At 45.1% G+C, this 20,563-nt stretch overlaps 2 protein-coding genes across 4 annotated transcripts in view; one reads left to right on the top strand and one right to left on the bottom strand.

Moving 5' to 3' along the window:
- CRAT (carnitine O-acetyltransferase) overlaps nt 1–6,134 on the top strand; it is an 18,849-nt gene extending 12,715 nt beyond the window's left edge. For all 3 annotated transcript variants that reach the window (XM_042052160.1, XM_042052159.1, XM_042052161.1), the window contains one exon: nt 370–6,134. In XM_042052160.1, coding sequence (XP_041908094.1) covers nt 370–485 — 116 coding nt within the window. In that variant the 3' untranslated portion in view covers nt 486–6,134. The remainder of the gene's footprint in view (nt 1–369) is intronic.
- On the bottom strand, nt 6,103–20,563 carry DOLPP1 (dolichyldiphosphatase 1). Its single transcript, XM_042052163.1, has 8 exons — nt 20,448–20,563; nt 12,067–12,167; nt 10,377–10,461; nt 10,019–10,118; nt 9,093–9,191; nt 7,689–7,817; nt 7,078–7,167; nt 6,103–6,609 (listed from the first exon to the last, which is right to left on the bottom strand). Exons 1-8 carry the CDS (start codon nt 20,521–20,523, stop codon nt 6,573–6,575), a joined length of 717 nt encoding a protein of 238 aa, XP_041908097.1. The 5' UTR covers nt 20,524–20,563; the 3' UTR covers nt 6,103–6,572.

Genomic DNA, 20,563 nt, shown 5'->3' with positions numbered 1-20,563 from the left:
AGAACACTAACATAACCAAAGCTAGGATCACCAAGAGCGTTTGGTGTCTAAATCCAAGTGAGATCAATGAAGTCAGCAGCCAGAACAGCTTTGTGTTAAGTGCTGTGCTCTGATTCTTACTGAATAGGTCTACTTGTGACTTACTACAAGCTTACCCTGGGGAGAAGCACTCCTTTGCAAATGCAGAGGAAAACACATTGCTGCTAAATGATAGGATCCAGCTCGTGTGTGGTGGGAGGTGAGGCTGACCAAAGGCCCTTCTGGAGCAGTTTAATGAGATGAGTTTCCTCTCTTGACAGAGCTGTTTGCATTTGGTAGCTTCATTTTTCTCTGACTGGTCAGCAGGTTTTAATCACATTGTCTCCACAGGTCCCAGCCAAGACAGATTGTGTGATGTGTTTTGGTCCCGTGGTTCCAGATGGCTATGGAGTCTGTTACAACCCTATGGAGGAACACATCAACTTTGCAGTTTCAGCCTTCAATAGCTGTGCTGACACAAATGCAGCCCGCATGGCACATTATCTTGAGAAAGCACTGCTAGACATGAGGTTCTTGCTCCAGGCAGCTCCCAAATCCAAACTGTAAGAGGGAAACCCCCCAGTTAAACGGGCTATCCCTGATGCACTGAAGCTCCCAGTTCCTCAGAAAATGATTGAGAGAACAGCTTGCCCTGGAACCTAAGAAGATATCTAGCATTTGTTTTCAGCAAGATGTTACAGAATAGTCACCCCGCAGATATCAGACTGCTGTAGTGAGAGGAAACACTGTCTCAACCAAAGCAGAACTGACAGGGCCTCTCCCATCAATGCAAAGTGCACCTTCCTGTCCTCAAAGAGGACTCAAATATGACTTTTATGAAAATTACTGTAAGGGAATACAGAAAGCACAGTCCTTACCAGTATCTAAATCCATTTGGTGAGGAAGGTAGTTCTTGTCCAGGAAAAGCAGGGAATGTTTATTGTATGACAGAACTACTGTAAGACCAAGTCTTTTTCCTGGTTTCATCTCCTGAAGAGCATCTTCCAAACTTGACTGAAGATTTTTCTACTGCTCCAGCAAAACTTCATCACTGAACTTCAGCAAGGGGAGAAGGAAGTTAAGCCAGAGCAGATCCAGTCTCGTTAGAGCACACTGCACTACTTATCCCAGGCACTCCAGCCAGTACAGGCTTTACAGGAATGTTCCCTTCCCCTTGTTCAGAATACTGGGATCTCCTTTTTCTTACACTGACCCTCTTAACAATAGAATATGACGTGCTACAAACTAAGGTGATTTTTACTGTTTCAGGTTATTTTTGTTGTTGTTCTTGCACTGGGCTTTTTGTTAAGCTTCCTGCCATGGTCCTACCATTGATCTTCCAGCTCAGCCTAAAGCTTTTTCCCCATAAAGCTTCTACAAAACTCTCCTCACGCAAGTTTTGCCAGCTTTGGCTTTATGTACCTTCACATCTGCAGAGATGGGAAGGGATTTCCTATACATTTGGCAGTACACTTGCTCCATGGTACCTTTCTTTGGAGCTGAGGAAAAGAAAAAGATGCTGACTCTGTTTACTAACCAGAAGGCCACATGCCTGATGTCCTTCAGGATACACACATTAACCCAATGTGATTTTATACCTTGCTTTCAGAAACAGCCTTTTTGTGCACAACGTTATGCCTGAGCTGTGGACAAATAAGGATGTTTCTGATCAGGAACTCCAGAACATACTTCCATTCCTGGCCCACAGTTAAAATCTTGTAAAAGCCAAAGGAAAAACAGCTGCAGAATCACCCTTCTTTCACATCACTCTGCTTCAACAAGGCAGGAAATCTTGAAAAACAGGAAGAAAGCTGAGTACACATGGACCCTGTAGGTGTTTCTGCATGGTGGCAGCCACTGTTCCTGCAGTACCAGCACAGCACCTTTTCTGCCCCTCTGGGGAGTTATTTCTTACTGAAATATTACTCCAATTCGTGCCAGCTTTATTGTGTGAGAGAATGATCTCATGATACTGTTTTCATGTTCAGTTGACAAACTTGAGACAGTAAAAGATTATATATAAACATTAACATACAATGGTAGCATAGTATGTACTTCCAACCAATCTGTCAGAACCCAAGCTCCTGACTACACTTTTATTTAGTAAAACCGTATGGTAATAAGGAATTGTAGTGCTATTTCTGCAGTAGGAATTCTGTATTTAAATTTCACACCCTTCAAGATGTGTCTGCTGGGACATCACCATAAACAAGAAGCATTAGGAGTGTGATGGCCTGTTTTGTTAAGAGGAAAATAATTGCAAGGGACATGATCAAAGTGCCTTGATGAACATATATGAAGAAATTTGCACTAAAGCTGTTTAAAGAAGAAGAAATCATTCTAATTTGTCTCTCAAAAGATACAAGCCAATGCTTTGGCGTTTTTTTTTTTTCCTGAAAGGATGTTATTTCAAAGCTTCTATCTCATACCTACTAACAAACCTTAAAAGAGGAAAATTTAACTGAAACTCACCTGCACAGCCAGTGATTGTATGAACTGCCACTTTCACATCATCTACATGGATTTAGTTGATCTTTTAGAAGAATCTTGAATGGAGTGAGACAGCCTAAAAACATGAATAGGAGCACTACAAACCTGCAAGCAGAAACCCCTGCTCTGGTGACTCCTCTGTATCAATGAGACTGAAAACTGCAAGAGGATACTCAGTATTATCAAACTCTAAGTGATTGTGTAAATACTACAGACAAGAACAAACCTTACTGGAATAACATCTGGATTTATGGAGCCTTTTACATGGAAAAAATATTCCTTTTGCCAAAGTAATCCTCCCCCCATACTGAATCAGCCTCTGTTGCCAGAGGATGAGTTATTTTTCCATGTCTGCAATGCCTTCAAGCACAAGTAGTGCCACTGAAGTATTTGAGACTGGCCCTTTTCCACTTCTGTCTCAAAGGGGAAGGCTCTCAAAGCAAAGTGCCTATTAAAGATTAAGCATAAGCATGTGCTGCTGAAGACTGCACCTCAGAAGATGGGATTGACCTATTCTGGATCTAAATCTGGATATCCCACTAGCTTCAGCAGCATACAGCTGCAAGGAGCAGACTGTCACACTGAAAGAGATACGAGATTCATAAACCACTTAATGCATCCTTACTGATACACAGAGCTGAAATTCAGATGAATGAGGCTGATTTTTAAAGTGCTTGAAAGGACACTAAAATCATTACAAGTTTTTTTTCCTTTTAAAAGTCTTTTCTTGTGGTACAAGTTCTAAAATGTGATGTCCTTCTGGTTCGTATCTTCTAGATTTTTTCAGTGTTGACTTACTGAATACTGTTCTCCTTGTTTCTGATTGTTTTATCAAGAGATGTCCATTGTCTTAAAGGCACATTAAGTAGAAGAAACTAAAGCTCCAGAAGAACTACTGATTTGGAATAAATTATTTCAGAAATTCATAGACTGAAAATATTCAGATAACTCTTGGGGTATGAGTGCAATTTTTGACACAGCCTGGTAGTGTTGCATGTTTTGCTGGTTAGCTGTGTTAAGTACTGTTGGGTAGTGGGATCCATGTCATGCAAAGTTTGGTAACGTTCATTGAATAAACTGAGACACAATAAACAGATAAATGCTACAAAAAGGCTTAAAATTCTTTGAACTGCAGAAGTTATATAACTGCCCTTATTGGGAGGATGTTTGTGTGGGAACAGCAAGAACAGTGAACCACAGCATTCTGTCACCTTCCTTTTATTGTCACATCTCCATCCAGCCCCCTTGAGTACAGGGGAGGAAGGGAAAGCATCTGCTTGCAAAGCCACATATTCCAAAGAAAATACTCCATTTCAGAAAACTAGTGGCAGGAGACTTCATACAAGTATAGGATAATAAGGCAGAGCTCAAATCTTTTTCCTGCACAGCACCATTTAGTTAAGAAAATCCATGGAATCACTAAGGAATTTCTACTGTATATCAAGTATTGCAAAGGTTTCTGAAAAGGTACAGCAAAAGTAGGCAGAAGATGCAGATTACAAACAACTCACAGAGAACAGAGGAGAGTTTATTACAGTGTCTTACAAGAGCTCTTCATCCTCTCCCTCACTCCTAAGAATTACTGTAGGAAGCTTGGGTTTGAAACCAACATGAAATGGAACAGCTTTTTACACTGCACTGCTCTCCATGAGGAGATGAACCCTCTTCCCTATGCTCACTAGGTGTTTCCATATTTCTTTTTTCCAGCAGTCTGTCATAACAGCTCGAGAGGCTGGGGAAGTGCTAAGCCACTCCTGAAAAAAATCCACTCTTTCAGCAGCCTTGGGGAAGAGAGGTGTGATCTCTCTTCTGGCTTTGTAAGTTCCCTTACAAGAGATAAAGATAAAATGAATGGTTTTACAAGATGTCAGTCATCAGTACCAGTTTTCAAACTGAAACACATGGTACCACCATGTCACGGGACCTGTCTGATGTCCTCTCTCATCCCAACAGAGCTGGTATAAGTCAGATCAAATGTCCTTGTGAAAGCTGCAAGATGCCTCTTTATTATGATGCACCTTCAAAGTAGATCCAGTGCTCGGGTCCTTCAGATGTTACAGGATTGCTCATGTTATGCAAGTACTAAACAGTTCTTTAAAAATGTGTACCTATACTTGCTGTAACAACTGAAAACAGTTAATTTACTACCCATAGCTATTTAAACACAAATTTAAACAGCCTTTATTCCTGATCTCCTGGATCGGGATCACTTTCTACAGTTAACACTCTGGGTGTCCAACAGCAGCTCCCACTCCACACAAACACACAAACTCCTATAGCAACAGGCACACATGAAAACTTAAAAAAAAGAAAACAAAACCAAGATGAACAGAAAAAAAAACTCACTTCAAGCAGCTTTATAATGCAGGAGTCTGATTAAAGTGGAGATAGTAAAACAGGCAGCAAGACTGAGATGTGACAGTCATTTTACCTCTGCTCATGACTGCATCGAAGGCACACCGATGACCTTTGAGCCAGTTCAGAAGCTGTCCTTTATCTGTGAAAGTTCAAGTCAATTGTGCTTTGAATAAATACTTCTCTGTAGTTACGCTTGAACTGCTGCATTATATACTAGAAATACAGAAAGTGTCCATGCACAGCCCTGAAGCACTTCGAGTATAGCCCTTGCCAGGTCAACTCATGGGTCACAGAGGTCGTAGGCATCACCAGCACACAGAGATGGCAGGCACACTCCCACAGAGACACAGCATCCAGAGCGCCACTGGCCAGACGGAGAATCAGAATGGAAGAAGGATGGAAAGCAAAATTTGCTTGTAGGAGTTCAGCATTCAAGGTTATAGCTGCAGAACCCCAACCAAGCTACTGTGATAACTGGCAAGAGCCTCTGCTACTTGGAGCTCACGAATGGAGTCTAACAGGACTCTTCAAGGAATAATTCAGAGAGCAGCTGAGCTAGTTATTAGTCATTTGCCTTGTTGTTCATTTGTGGTTGTCACTGTGTTCATTCTTAAAAATCCCTCCCTTAAGCTTTACAGAAAAAAAAAAAAAATCCAGTGCTTAAGACAGAGACCAGCAACTGAATTTTGTAAGGCTTTGGGCTGACTCTTACTGGAACACAGCACTGCTTATAACCAACGGGCTTCCCAGTGCCCTCAGCACACTCAGTACAACAAAAGCTGTACAGATCACAGCAACCCTGAGGTAATAAAAGTATAAAGGAAGAGATGGAATAAATGTGAGATATGTATGATAATCTTGCCACCTAGAAGAGATTTTGAGAAGGACACTCTTGCTAATTACACAACAGGAGCAGCAGTGGAAAAAAAATAAGAGTCAGTATATTTGTGTTTTTCCTTTGTTTTACACACACACTCCCCTTAATTGGTATCAGTGCAGGCTTCCCTGCAGAACTGTCACTAGTGTTAAAAATCAGATATTTATAGTCTGTCTTTCTGTCTGTACAAAGTACAGTTGGAATTGATTTTGATCTCCCAGACTGACTGCAGAAAGGAAAGTCTTCCTCTCCCTTCTGTCTAGGTCACCCCATCCTAGTTCCCCTCCCTCCTAAGAAGTTTGTAAGAATTAAAAGCCCTAATTAAACATGATCAACTTGAGATTAGTTTTGTCATCTTCTTCCAAAAAAAAAAAAAACAAAACCCAAACAACAAAAAAAAAAAAAAGGCAAAAAAAACAAAACACACAATCAATGCCTCACCCACCCTATAAACAATAGTTCCATTTAAAAAAATAAATAAATAGTGTGTATATTTCATGCTGAAAAAAAAAGTCACAGAAAGGATTCATTTTTGGTTTTCCCTCCCCCGAACACGACACCAGGCATTTTCTCCCCCCTCCCCTGACGTAGACACGATGGTACATCCAACCATGTGCATCTGTGTTCAAAATGAGTTTCTACTCCTGCACGGTCCCACATGCATCAGGGAGCATCCAGCTTAGCTGCTAAAGCAGAGCAAAGGCTTTCAGGTTTTGGGTATGGTCCCTGCCTGTTCCTTTGGTCCGTCTGTTAAAAGGCTCCTTGCTGCTCCCAGGTCTCTGCTCTTGTCTGTCTCCGTTAAAACGCGCCCTGGTCCCCACGTTCCCGGTCACTGGAGCTTCGTACCCAGCTTGCGCTGTCTGTTCCTGCAAGGCAACACAGGCACAGGTGACACGGCAACCCCAACCCCATCCCAGGGGGCTGCAACAAACCAGGGGGGAAATACAGCAGGATTAAAGTAAGGCACACAAAACTGAAGTGCCTGTGCCATACCCACCAGGCAGATCAGCCCTTCCCACTCTCCACGCTTCCAGAACATCCACCCCATCTTCAGTGTACACAAGCTCACATGTGGACACAAGATTATAAACAACTGCTTGCAAAAACCACAGGCCAGGGAGCTGAAATGCTACTTAAATGAGATTAAATTCTTGGATCACTTCCTCTCCACACTCACCTTTCAGGTGCAGCCATTAACAACTTGCTGTTTCTTTCCTCCAAGCTATTCTACCCACAGCAGCTGAAAACTATCAGCTACATATCAGAAAATTATTTAATAACTGCATCCAAAAGGTCAGAGCAGCAACCGCTCCTCCACTCCCAACAGAACTTACCTTGCTTCTGCTCTCGTGACTGTGTATTCAAACCACAGGATGTTAGGAATGAGGCTGGTATCTCGGATTAAAAAGAACTCTGAAATTGGCCTGAAAACAGACAATGTGGTGGAAAGGGGGAAATAATTAGACTTTCTCCACTGCAATTTTGATTTTAAAAAAAAAAAAAAAAAGCACAAAACCTGCTCTAGTTAACAGTACTATTTTATCACTTCGGGCTGGGAAAAGGATTCTTTGTTATATTTAATCAAAAGCTTATTCTTCTTTCCTTATACAATATTTCCAGACTATATTGCATGTAAATGGCTCTGCAATTTTACTAGGTCATTAGACATTCATTAAGAAAGATCTGCTGTTCATCTTGCAAAGCTCCTCCAGCACTCTGCCACACCTCACAGCTTTAGTAGGGCTTTACAAAATGTAGCAGTTGATCGAATTCCCTCTTCCCAACCCTTATCAAGGACACGTCATCCTTTGTATATATGCATGCACAAGAAAACATGGAGGAACAAAGTAGGTTACACAACAGCCAGTATGCAAAACTGGGACAGAGCCCAGGAATTCTCATTTCCAACATCCATAACAAACCTCCACAGAATAAAGAGATTTACCACGAAGCTATCCTCGGGAAGAGGGGAGTTAGGATCTCTTGTGTGAAGGCAAACCAGGCTATGGCCATGATGCTTCCTGCCACACCTCCATATAGGACTTGGCTCCAGGTGTGGTAAAGCAAATAAACCCTGCAGTGGAAGAGAAGAGTCACCAGACAGGCTTAAAACAACAGGAGGAAAGACTCAGGAGCTGAGGTGTCACTGGACCCACAGACGGTGTGAGCAAATTACCCTCCAGATGTTAAAAGTGGGTGTCTTTTTTCAGTAAAAAGCTGGCAAAAATAGTGGGGGGAAGAAACTAGGAAAAATTCTTCCCTGCTACAGCAGTTTCAACTTGGAGGTCTTCTAGTCTGAGCTTAACTCAATAACCCTCCACATTCTCCTTCATCCATCTTTGGATCAGCTGAAGAACCAATACTGTTAGTTCCCACAAGAGACTTTTTCCAAAGGCCGTAACAGGACGAGTCCCCTCCAGGCCACCAAAGCTGGGGCTTAAAGGCTTTTAAGAACATGGACAGCATTTTTTTTTTGTGATTTTGCTGCTCTCCAATCTGACAGGCACAGAGGCTGCATGACCAGTGTGCTCACTGTGACTGCAGCCACTCAGAGCTGCACTGTTGGCCTGTTATATGTGTGCACAAGCTACAACCAAAATTCTTTTCGCCCATATATCATTCTGATCATCTTATCTGACCCTCTGTCTAACACAGGCCACTTGATTTCCTCTAATTTTGTTTTAATTAGACCATATACCTCTGACAAATTTGTCCTGTCAGAATTTTAAAATAATTAGTAGCAAGTACTCAGCTGTAGTGCACAGTCAACTGTGCCAACAGGTAATTACTTTCCTGTGGAAAATGTGACCCTATTTCTAGCTTGAATTTGTCTGTTTTTCCCATCACTGGAGCTCACTTTACACTTAATCTACTAAAGAGAAAAAAAATGCATGATCAAAGTTCCATTTTCTTTATTCATCTTAATACAACTAAACCTTGCAAGCCAAACAGCTATAAATGTTTTGATTAACTAATGCTCAAGCAAAACAATGGGACTGATCAACTGTAGCGATCCACATGCCGCAGATGCTGGTGTGCCAAGGCACGGGGCAATGCTTCCATGATCAGTGCTGGAAAGGGCGAGGCAGCAAGGCTGGAGCATGGCAGTGGAGCCCATGGGGAACTGGCACAAGCTCAGCTGGTTTGGGGTTTTACAAATGCTTCTGTGAAGCACCACACACGTAGCACCTTTGTTTATTGGGTCTCATGGCAACGCTTCTACAAAGCTCTGACTCGTACAGCCCAGCGGAGAATCAGGTGGGAAAGGCAGGATAAAGAATGCCAGGGTGGCTGGCTGGGACAGGCCACGGGGCTGTATGAGAGCAGAAGACAAACAGTTGCTCCATACCTACTATATGAGACTAGCAAAGCCACTGTGACGAGGCAGATGGACAGCACATGTCGCCATAGTAAATCCAGAAACCTCGCATTGTTTGTTTGGTGCATTCTGAAAGAGATGGAGAGCCATTAGCACAGGGCAGGGAACTGAAAAGTCCTGACCTCTCTCTCCCTCTGAAACCCTAGGAAAGCTCTACTCCAGTGGGGTCACGGGCAGCTCAATCCCATCCCAGCAGCAATCTGTCCCACTGGCAGCAGTTAAAGAGCAGCCAGGAAACCACACGTGTGTCTCTCCAGCTGTGAACAGGGATTGCTGTGATGGAAGGCAGGATGCTCACACTGATGTGAGAGGCATGTGCTGAGCATATGCAACAGGGAGCCAAGACATCAGAGTCCCTCCATCGCCCACAGAGCCAGGAGGAACTGTGAGTTTTGTCTTACTCCACACATACAGCCACAAGACAAAGCCATGCCCCAGCAAGAATTTTGTTAAAGTACAGCAGGTAAACCCAGTCCTTGGTAAGGGAGGTGAACTAAAAAGTCATGCAAGTGGACAGCTGGTATTACCCAAAAGACTGTAGATAACCCCACTGAAACTGAGAAAAAATGAGAAAGGAGCTCTTCATTTCTCCTCCCTATCCCCCACCTCTTCCCTCACACTGGGGCAACATCACAGCTTAGAAAAAGAAAATTGGGAGACCTTTACTCTGACAGGTAAAAGGAAGCCCACTCACACGCTCCAGTTTTCAGCCATGGTAACTCCAGCCCTACATTCAGATTGAGACAGACATGCTCCAATCCCACCCAAGCCACAATAAATTGTGCAGGTCCTCAGATTTAATTCCATTATCCCACTCAAGTGGCACCCAGCAAGGGAGCCACCCATTTCAGGTGTTTCAACATATTAACAGCCATAACCTGACCTGGAATTTTTACCTTAAATAAAGGAACAGAAAGGAATAGACAGAGAAAAACCACATGAATTGGGAGTGGCTGGACGGCATCCCATATTTTGTGGTCACTGTTGAATGGGCTTCTGGGAAGAGAAGAAGAAAGAATATGATCAAGGTATAGTCAGCAGATGGAACATTCCAGATGTGAAGCCAGACCACGCTGCTGGAGCACGCACAGAGTTCACAGGACGCGTCCCTGCTCAGGTGGCTCTGCCAGCCTTTTTACACCCAAACATCCACAGTCAACATGAGGCAAAGGGGGAAAACCCCTCTAACCCCCCACAGTCAGCATTCCACCCAAAACTCCCCTGACACCACCACACTCATGGTCCATACCCTACCTTCGCATGGCCGAGGCTCCCGGATTACATTTTTTATTAACCAGTTCACTCCCTCGTTGAACACCAGCCCTCCCAAGAAAGAGATCTGTGAAGGCAAGACAGCTGTGTCACCCCCTCTAAAAGATCCATCTACTTACCAGGCTCTCTCTCTCTGTTGACAAAACCCCAAACATTATGTTTCTAATTTTCTTTTTTCACTACTAGAGTTAAAACCAACGGCTTCCAAATTCTATACCTGAGGAAGGAAAGCATTTCTTTTCAGCTCACTTTCTATTTGGCAACACATTGTGTATATGCAGCTTTTCAGCAGCTGATACACAGAAAGACAAAAATGACACAGTAGGGTACTTCTGCCAGCACCTTGCACCAGCAAGTGCAGAAAGTGACCTTTTTAATAGGGCAGGTTTTCGGGAATTGGCTTTTCCCAATGACCAACAGGGGGAGTGCAGACACTGCTATTTGGGTAAATAGTTTAAAACAAAGGTGACTTTTTAGGCTTTCTGGCTTTTCCCTCTATGAGTATTTTCATCTTGAAGCTGCTGTCTTCAGTCTAAGATGAATTCACATTCTGAGCTAAGCCAGACCTGGCAGCACTTATTTTTACTCTTCAACTCCACAGTTCATACACCTCCCCTAAATTAGTCCTGCTGCTGTGATCAAATTCCCAGCTGGTGATGACACTCTGCCTCCTTAACACTCAGTCCCATTCCACGTGATGAAGCAAATTTTCACTCCACATCCTGAGCCACAGATCAGGCTGCTGCAAGTCAGCCAGTATCTCTCTCCAGCCCAGTGGTGATCTCCCACATGAAGATCTGGGAATCAATCTCAACACTTGTCTCATTACCAACACCAAACAAGTTCCTGTATTCAGAAACCTATAAACCCGTGCAATAGTTACTCTGGCTTGGTCTCTCTTTTGGGCCAACACAAAACCTTTGAGTTACCAAAAGCAAACAGCTGCCTTTCCTAGTTAAAAGCCCTATTCCCAGGTCCCTTGGGCCACTGCTTCCCAGGACCCTGTGGCCCTACATTTGAAATGTGCTGTCAAAATCCTTTCAGTGGCTCCTGTTTTATCTGTTTACCGAGGGCAAATGTTACTAGAGGTTTATACGACCTATAGGGAGTTGATCCATGACACTGATTCCCAACTACCTGGCAGAGCAGATAGAAAGCATTGTAAGAATTTGGACAGAAATAAGTCTCTTCTGCCCCTGGTATTCAACTCACATTTGAAAAGCAGCCCTTAAAGACAGATACACTCCCTTGGAAAGCTGTAGGTTTTATTTTTTAACCCCTTTTCTGCCTCAGTAGTTCAAAGAAAGTGCATCCTCCTGTGTTACACACATCATTTCCTGCATATGCTGCCCAGTGCTATGATCCTCCTGGATCTTGGGAGTGTTCCCTACTCTGCAACAGCATTCTGTACTTCCTCAGACATCTCCCTTGATGGTTCTGGACAGATAATGTCCAAAACGCAGCACAGAGTAACAGAGAAGTCGGCAAAGGCTGAGCAGCCTTTTAACCTCGCACAGGTGCTAAGTGTCTCCTGCTGTTCCCTGACAGGAAGATGCCTTTCCTAAGCTTGCTCCTTATAGAGAGAAAAAGAAGTGTGAATACAGGAGCCCCAGGTGACAAAGGAAAAGAATTTTGTCATAAGGAGAGGCTGGGAAGGGAGAGAAGGACTCACCGTGTGAAGCTCTCTCTTGAATATGATGAGTGTTACAAAGCCAACAATAATGAATATTGGACCAAGACTCAAATAAGCTAAAAGCTGGCCAGAGAAATCACCTGGGGAAACAAACAAGAGAAACCAATCAGTTTGAACTTCACAGGTACTTGCCTGCCACCACAGCGTGGGTCAGTCAGAGACCTGGAGCACAGAGCAGAGGGGCAAACTCAGCACTGCAGCCAAGTCCCCCTGTTCCAGTGACAGAGGAGCCGAGGCAGGGAGACAGCAGTGCTTCCAAGCGGGTTCAAAATCAGGGATGAAAGGAGCCTGGAATCGTTCAGCAGAGATTACTGCCACCCAATTTACAACAATAACCATGGGTGTGGGCCCAAAGCCACTTTAATCCAACATAAGCACAGGCTGCTGTAAAAGAGGCAGCATCTTTCCCTTCCCCTCGTTCCTATTTCCTCTCTGTGCCATCAAACAATCCCCAAACAAATCCTTTCCCACTCCCTCACTAAAATGGGTTAGTTTTCAGCTGGATCAGGTTCCTAATCTGTCTCACCATGTGTCTGCACGAACACTAGCATTAACAAAATGGGAAGGAAATAAATAGCTAAACATAGCAGGCGATGTCAGGGAAATAAAGGAGGCTCTGCATTTTTAATCAGTAGCCCACTTGTAGCACACAGAAGGGGATTTGGGCCTCCAACCCAAATAATTAACAGTCTAGTTATCCCCCAGCGAGAATCAGGCAGTAGCAATGGGACCTCAGAGAGGTCACAAGGTCCCTCAAAACCTTTATCCTGAACTACAACAGACACAGAAGTGAGCAGCAACAGTAAGGAGCAGCTGTGCATTTTGATCCAAGTTTCTCTTGCCTCTGTTCCCAGAAAAGAGACACATACAGAAGTATTTGGAGAAAAGATGTCAGCAGAGATTCCAAGGAAACAAAAAATTATCAGAGTAATTTTGCTCCAAGATCACCAATTCATATCAGAAGAGCAAGAACTGTCTGCCAGAGACTCTTTAAATACAGAAGTCCCCACAAACTCGCTGTATGAACCCGGGAGCAACAGAAGAGATGGGTAGTTTTTGTATTGGTTCTCAGAGACCAGACTCTCTCCATCCCATCACTGAGCACAAAAGGATCAGCCCCCACATAAATTTGTCCTCCTTCCCTCCTCTCAAAAGGAAACAGGATGCCTCTGCAAGGCTGAGCACTGGACTCATTCCTAGATCAATTCCACTGCAAGATACTGAGTCTCCCCAGCCCACACACCCACATTTCAAAGCAGCACTTGGTGAAAAGGACTTTAACCTCAGCCTCTGAGTGCTGGAACTGATGAAAAAGAAGTTATTGCCCCTTTACAACAAAGTTCATGCTGCTGTTGTTATTGCCACATAGTTGGGGTTACATCAAGCATAGTGCATGGAAGCCTCTGGAATTCCAAACTCTGAGTTAAATTTGGGAACCACCAACATCATCAGCAAGGATTATTAGCAGGAGTTAGGTGAAATGAGAAGATTTGGAGGACAAAACCCCCCAAGTACACTGGGTTTCCACTGAAGTGAGGTTCTACTTTGGTTTTAACTTGAAAAGCATTGAAATACTCCGAATTTGAAACTTTTCTTGCTCCATATGGCAGGTTTGTCTTGCAACAGGTGTGTTCCAAATGCTATCAAAGCAATGGATTATGGTAACATCAAGGGGAAGTAAGTAACAGTACCAGTTACCTGGCAATAGTCAAGCCCCTTATGGTTTTACATAAATCACAAACTCTCAACAAAATGAATTTTGTCATCAATGATGAGGGAATTCATGAGACAAGCCACCTTGTCAAGAGACAATTAAACTATCCTGAAAGCCTTAGGAATACCTTTCCAATAGTCTCAATTCCAGCATTACCAAATGAAGAGAGCTCATCATCAAGAGATCACCATGTTTCAGATCATTCACTCTGTTAATCCACGGTACATAAAGGCTTAGCACTTCCAGACGAAAAGCCATAATTTTGTCAAGCAGAAACCAAACCAGATTATTTATCTTCTCAGGGGGTTCTATTTCTTGTGCAGATGGTGAAAAGGTACTTAAGCAAGTAGTCTTTTAATTTAAATAGGATCAGCAGTAGCAAACTCAAAATCCTCTGTTATGTTACGTGATAACATTCCAAATCAATCAAATCACTCCGACTTCACAGGCACACAACCCACACCTGAGTGGGGAACCAGACACCATCACTCCCAGATGTGCCTACAGGCACCGAGCCCTTTACTCAATCTTAACATAAAAGCTCCTCAAATATTTTAGCTGTCCATTTGAAACAGAGCAGATATCCCTAATAATACTTCATGTTCCCGTGGCTAATGGCAATTAAACAGAGTCACATTCTGAAGCCACTTCTTCTACGGGAGGAGGCAAATAAACAGCTGGGCACTAGCTGAAGGCAGCACTGGAGCTGCCCCAGGAACACACTAATGCCATCACAAACAGACCCGCTGGATCAGCAGCTCAAGGCAGAGCTGCAGTGACTAAAGCAGCCCTGAAAGGACTGGAAATCCCCAGTGGAGGAGGCAAAGTGAGCTCTGAGAGAAAAGGCCAGCGCTGCTCAGCGCGCAGTGCTCCAGGGGCCTTGGAGCGTGATTACTTCTGTCACTCCTGTCTCCTCTCACGCTCCAGTGCACTCCGAGACTTATTCCCAGGGAAAGGAGACGTGCAGGAGAGCCACAGTTGAAAGTCCAGCCAGATCTAGCAAGCAGCACCCGTTCCTTTTTTTAGAAAAATTAATTTTCCTTTAATTTACTAAAGTTGGGAATTTTAAAGCAGTTCCTCCGACCAGTAGGAAGAGAGACAAAAATCTCTGCAAAAATGCAAAAGGAGACTCTACTTAATATACATCTTGGGTTTCATTTAGTTTTAAATTCTGCTTTTTGGAAGTCCAGCTTTCCCTGGACATTATTTGGAGCTCAAAAAGCAAAAATAAAGGATGCAGCTACCTCATTTTTGGGCAGCCAAGAGATAAGTACGTGCAGCACTATACATAGCTCAGACACACACTATTTTTTTCAGCCTTCATTCAGCATCTACTTCTGCTCCAATTCAACATTTTACCCAGCATCCTGTCAGTGGAAATATCTGAGCTTCACCACATCTACTTAACCTGTATAGGATGTAAAAATGTGAATCAACAGCCCCCAACCACATCCTACCACAAGACTGAGCTTTGCCACCGCCACTTCCTATTGAAGGATCTATTTGTGGCACAGCCGCTGGTTGTGTGTTCTTGGCTAAGTCCATGTGTGCAATTTGAACAGACAACATGCAGTGTACGTGTGTCATGGGCATATTCATCACTAAATATTCATGATATAAAAGAGTCATTTCCTCTGCTTGTGCATATCTCCATAACACGAGCTGTGGGACAGCAAAAATATCTGCAGGAGGCTTTAAATTATGGCATAAAGGCAGGAATCAGACATAACTTTTGCAGGGAGATTAAACATAAACCCTGCATTAAAGCAGCCAAACAAGAGTGGGATCTGCTTCTTCCAAGAGATATTGCTTAGCTCTGGAATGAGCCCTGACTTGTGAGTTCCCACTGCACAAAATCACAGGAGGGTTATCAGAACAAACATTCCTATAGGAGCTGCATGTGCTGACACTGAACAGCAACAAGAACTGCCAAGCCAAAACACAGACACAGCACCAGCACCTTTGAACCTCTTCACCCACAGAATGACTCTGCACACATGTCCCTCCAACTCTGCCTGGCTGTAGGAAACATCCTGGAGAAACTGGGAAAATGGGAATATTTTCTGTCATTTTGCAGAGAAAAGGTCTGGCACACCAGGTTTCTCCTTAAAGAATTTGTCCCGTGTGAGGAGGTCCAGAAAGTCTCAGAGCTCTAAGAATCCCAGCTGCACCAAAGAGAGGAAGTTTTCTTTCTTTTCTCCAAATAATAATAAAAAACCCAAACAAACCAGGAACTCAGTGTTTCTCCAGTGAAACTCACCCTACAGACAGGAAGTCCCTGAAGACGAGTTTTAAGTCTGCAGCACAAAGTCATCCCATGCAAAGCAATGCATACGGGAAAAAACAACCCTAATTATACTCATGACATGACAGGATTTAGTTCAGTTGTTATCAAACAAAAACCCTCACACTTAGTGTGTGCCAATACCTTCAGAGGAGCATCCAGTGCTCTGCAGCAGTCAAAAAGGCAAGAAGAACATTTTAAAAAGCTCAACAGAAGATACTGTTACAGCACTACAAAAATTTATTATGCAATTCTGGTGTCACCAGCTAAAATGGGAGAGTACACACAGAAAAGGCAAATAGAATGGGGACAAAGATAAGTATGTGACAGTAGCCATTCAGAAAACATCAAATAAATCAGATTTTCAGCTGAAAAAGGAAAACAGATGATACAACAGTTCTATAAAGTCATGAATTATATGGAGAAATTGACAGCAAACAATTGCTGCCTCTCACTGCACATGAGAGAGTGTTTGATGAAACTACTGAGCAGTAGACTTAAAAACAGAAAAGAAACAACAACCACATTAAGCTACAAAGCTCAGTGCCAAAGATACTGTGAGATCCAAAGCGGAAATGGATTCAAAGAGCAATTAGACATACAGCTTTTATACATCCATCAAAGGACTTAACAGTCCTGATGCAATCACCAGCTCATTACTGGAAGGACATAGGGAAGAAGGATTATTCCTGCCTACCTGCCAGCAACCTCACACTATGCCAGATCATTCCTTGGTCTCACCAAAGCAGAACTGCTAATATGAAATGCTCCAGGACCAAAAAATTCTGAAAGCACCATCAGGATGATATTTTTACAGGCTGTCCTCTGCAGAAGCGTGCTTCAGCACACCCAGGCAGCACTGCCATGGCTGGTTTTTTTTCTCCCTATGTTTAAGCCTAGCATTCCCTGTGGGTAGTATTTCAGTCAGGTCTCCAAGATTCCATTCCTCAGACCAGTCTGCAGTTGATTACCACAGTGTTCATCTGCTGTTTCTCATTTATTTGCTCTAAGTGGACATCACAGAAAGCCCAGGAGAGCTGTGCAGCCACACAAGCAACTACAGATGGATTTGATGTACCACTATTGATAAGGAAACATTAGATCAGGACAGGGAGCACCCTTCTGGAGACACCTCTCCCCTTCAAAATTAGAAGAAGAAGCCCAAATCCAGGCTTTGTCTGCCAGGCATAAATCAGCAGTGACAGCTTTTGACCTGGTCCCAGAGAGTGGGACTGTCACCCATGGCAGATGCAAGCTGGGGTGGCAGCAGTTCTGCACTGGAAATCTTTAAAGATGTGAGATTTCCAGAGGCAGTTGCCACAGTGGCTCAGCAGCCTCTGGGATCAGCCAAGAGACGAAGCTGTTTGCCACGGAGCAGTGCATGACATGCCAAGACAGCTTAATAATTGATGTTGGTAAAAGCAGGATCTATTTCTCATTCCGACCCCTCTCAGCAGCACAAGGCTGCATTAACTCCACTGTGCTGAGCACGCTGCCAACATCACTACTTTATAAATATACATTATCTAGAAGCTTTATGGACCTGGACTTTAGATGTGCACAAGCTGAACGTAAACAGCTTTCTAAATAAAGTTAAGAGCACTTTCCCCAAATCCAGGTAAAAGCATCAGACCTACCATCTTACTGCAAGTCAGTTTTTTAAACCAAAATGTTGTCTACCTTGACTTAGTAAAGCCTTTGACACCGCTTCCCACAGCACTCTCCTGGAGAGCACCCATGGCTTTGATGGGTGCTCTGTTTTTGGGGTAAAAAACCTGTACAGGCCGAGATTGGCAGGGGATGGAGCTAAATCCAGCTGCAGCTGGGCACCAGAGGTGTTCCCCAAGGCTCAGTTCTGGGGCAGGTTCTGTTTCAAATCTTTATTAATGATCTGGACAAGGAGATCGAGTGCACTTTCAGACAGTTCACCGATGACACCATCAGCAGCTGGACACTGCTAAGGCCCCACCTCAAATCTGGGGTCAGTTTTGTGCCCCTCACAACAAGAGGGACATTGAGGAGCTGGAGCATATCCAGAGAAGGGAACGAAGCTGGGGAAGGGTCTGGAGCATCCAAAGTGGCTGAAGGAGCTGGAGGGGCTCAGCCCAGAGCAAAAAGGACACTCGGGGGGACCTTCTGGCTCTGCACAACTCCCGGACAGGAGTGTACAGCCAGAGGCAGGTCAGGCTCTGCTCCCAGAGAACAGGGACAGGAGGAGAGGAAACAGTCACAAGTTTTACCAGGGGACATCTAACTTGGATATTAGGAAAAGCTTCTTCACAGAAAGTGCTGTCCAGCCCTGGCACAGGGCTGCCCAGGGCAGTGGTGGACTCCCCATGCCTGGAGGGACTTAAAAGCTGTGTAAATGTGGCACTTGAAGACGTGGTTTAGTGGTGGCCTTGGCAGTGCTGGGGGAACAGCTGGACTCTGTGATGTCAGGGGCTTCTCCAACCTAAATGAGTCTATGAAAATAAATTAACAAACTCATACCTCTGGCTGTTTTATTGTTTTAGTCCTTTATCTCCACTTTAAAGGCTTTAATAAATAGATGTTTTATCCAAGATAAACACAGTGCCCATCCCCTCCATATACAACCCTAAGCTGGGTAGTGATTTACCCCTCCACACAATCATCTCCTCCCTTTGCCTGTTTAAGGGCTCTCAACACAGAGAGAAAATAATCGGGTTATGTCACATTGTTCAAGATCTGACAGATAACCCTTGTGCAGCAATTTCCACCACCATTTCCCAAACCAATCCAACAACTGGAGCACAGGACGCTCTGTGTATACTGCCAAGTTCAGATAAAGAGATAAGATACAAAAATGAATATATCAGTACTACTGGCAAGATTATTCCCCATCTCTCCCGAACTGTCACATTAATATATTTGAGAAGGGGAATGGCAGAAGAGCTTACCGTGTGGAGGAAAATACAAGACAGAAAAGGAAATGCCAGTATTTCACATAAAGCATCACAGAAAACCATGAAACAGCCATAAGGGGGAGGGCCAAGAAATAACATACCTCCAGTGCCAGATATTTTTTCAGTGTTGTCACATTTCAAGTCTCCTAGCTAAATGGGCACTTTCAATCCAGAAGATCCCTAAGCACTTTAAAAGCTTTAGGAATTGCACTACTGAGAGGAGCTTTCATCAGGAACTAAAATCCAGCTATTGAAACAGGACATACAGCAACACTTCATGGCAAATAGGGGGCTTGCTAGGAGAACTGGAAATATTGAGAATAGTGTTTAGACAAGATTTGGATTTTGTGCAAATGGTTAATACTAACACTCCGACACTTCATTTTTCTATTATCTCTGATTATAACAAGCACCCAAACCCAGTACAGCACAAAACACCCAGAGGAGCTCCAAAGGACCACATATACTGATGGGACACAGTTTAGACATCTGCCAGCTGAACACAGACCCATTTGCTCTCGCACACTGGCAGATCCAGGAATTCATTCCACCTGGGTCGGGCTGCTGGTGGTGTGCAGGACTTTAGTGGATCATATCCGTCCCAGCTGGAACAGCCCATCCTGCACTCAGGCACCTATTGCTTCTCAACGCTGCCAGGACCCAAACCCACCTTGCCAAGAGCTGAGCCACGAAACACCCCGCGACTGGAGTCCTCGGGGCATTTCCCTCGGCGCTGACTGACCAAAGTGCTCCCAGAAAAGCCACTAGACCCGCCTGAGACAGGGACACCCTGCCACCTCCACTCCCAGCACAGTCACCGAACTCCCGTGGCAGCCGAGCGCACCCCGGGGACATGGCCACCCTGCCACATCCCCGCTCCCTGGGGTGCCACGAGGGGCCCCAGAGTCCGCCGGCACGGTGACACGCCAAGCCAGACCCCCAGCACACGGAGCAGGGAGGTGACACCAACCCCAGCACGCTGCTGGGGAAGCGGCGGGAAGCTGCACACCGTGGGTGGGACCCACGCCTCGAGGCCGGCGGCGACCACACATGGCCAGAGGGCTGCAGGGGAGGCGAGGCTGCGGTGTGGAGCGGGCAGGGCGGCAATGGAGGGCCGGGCGGCCCCGGGACCCCCGGGAAGGACCCGCTCCCCTCCCCATTCCCGGACCCCTTCCCCGTCCCCCCCCCCGCAGCACCCCAACCCGAAGCCCCCACCGCGCATGCGCAGCGCCGCTCCCGCCGCGGCTCAGTATCTGGCAGAGCGCCTCGCCGCCCCCAGCACGCACGCGCGCCCCGCCGCCTCAGCACTGCTGCTCAATGGCTCACTATTTGGCAGCCGCCAGCCCGGCCCTCGGCGGCGCCGCAGGGCGGCGGGAAGGGCCCCGCGACGGGCGGAGGCGCGGCGGGGAGACCCGGCGGCGGCGAAGCGGAGAGTTACCTGCGGGATACTCGACGTGAGTGAGGGAGACCGGCCGCCACGGCGCGGGCAGCGAGCACTCCCCGACTGCGGCCATCTTACCCGGATACCGGGCCGGGCCGCTACGGCCAATCGGG

The sequence above is a fragment of the Corvus kubaryi genome, unplaced genomic scaffold (genome assembly GCF_017639235.1).
Source record: "Corvus kubaryi isolate FWS band 111438036 unplaced genomic scaffold, C.kubaryi_AGA036_p1.0 78, whole genome shotgun sequence".
In the NCBI taxonomy this organism is placed as follows: domain Eukaryota; kingdom Metazoa; phylum Chordata; class Aves; order Passeriformes; family Corvidae; genus Corvus; species Corvus kubaryi.
The sequence above is the reverse complement of the archived record's forward strand: the minus strand, read 5'-3'. Positions and strand labels throughout refer to the sequence as shown.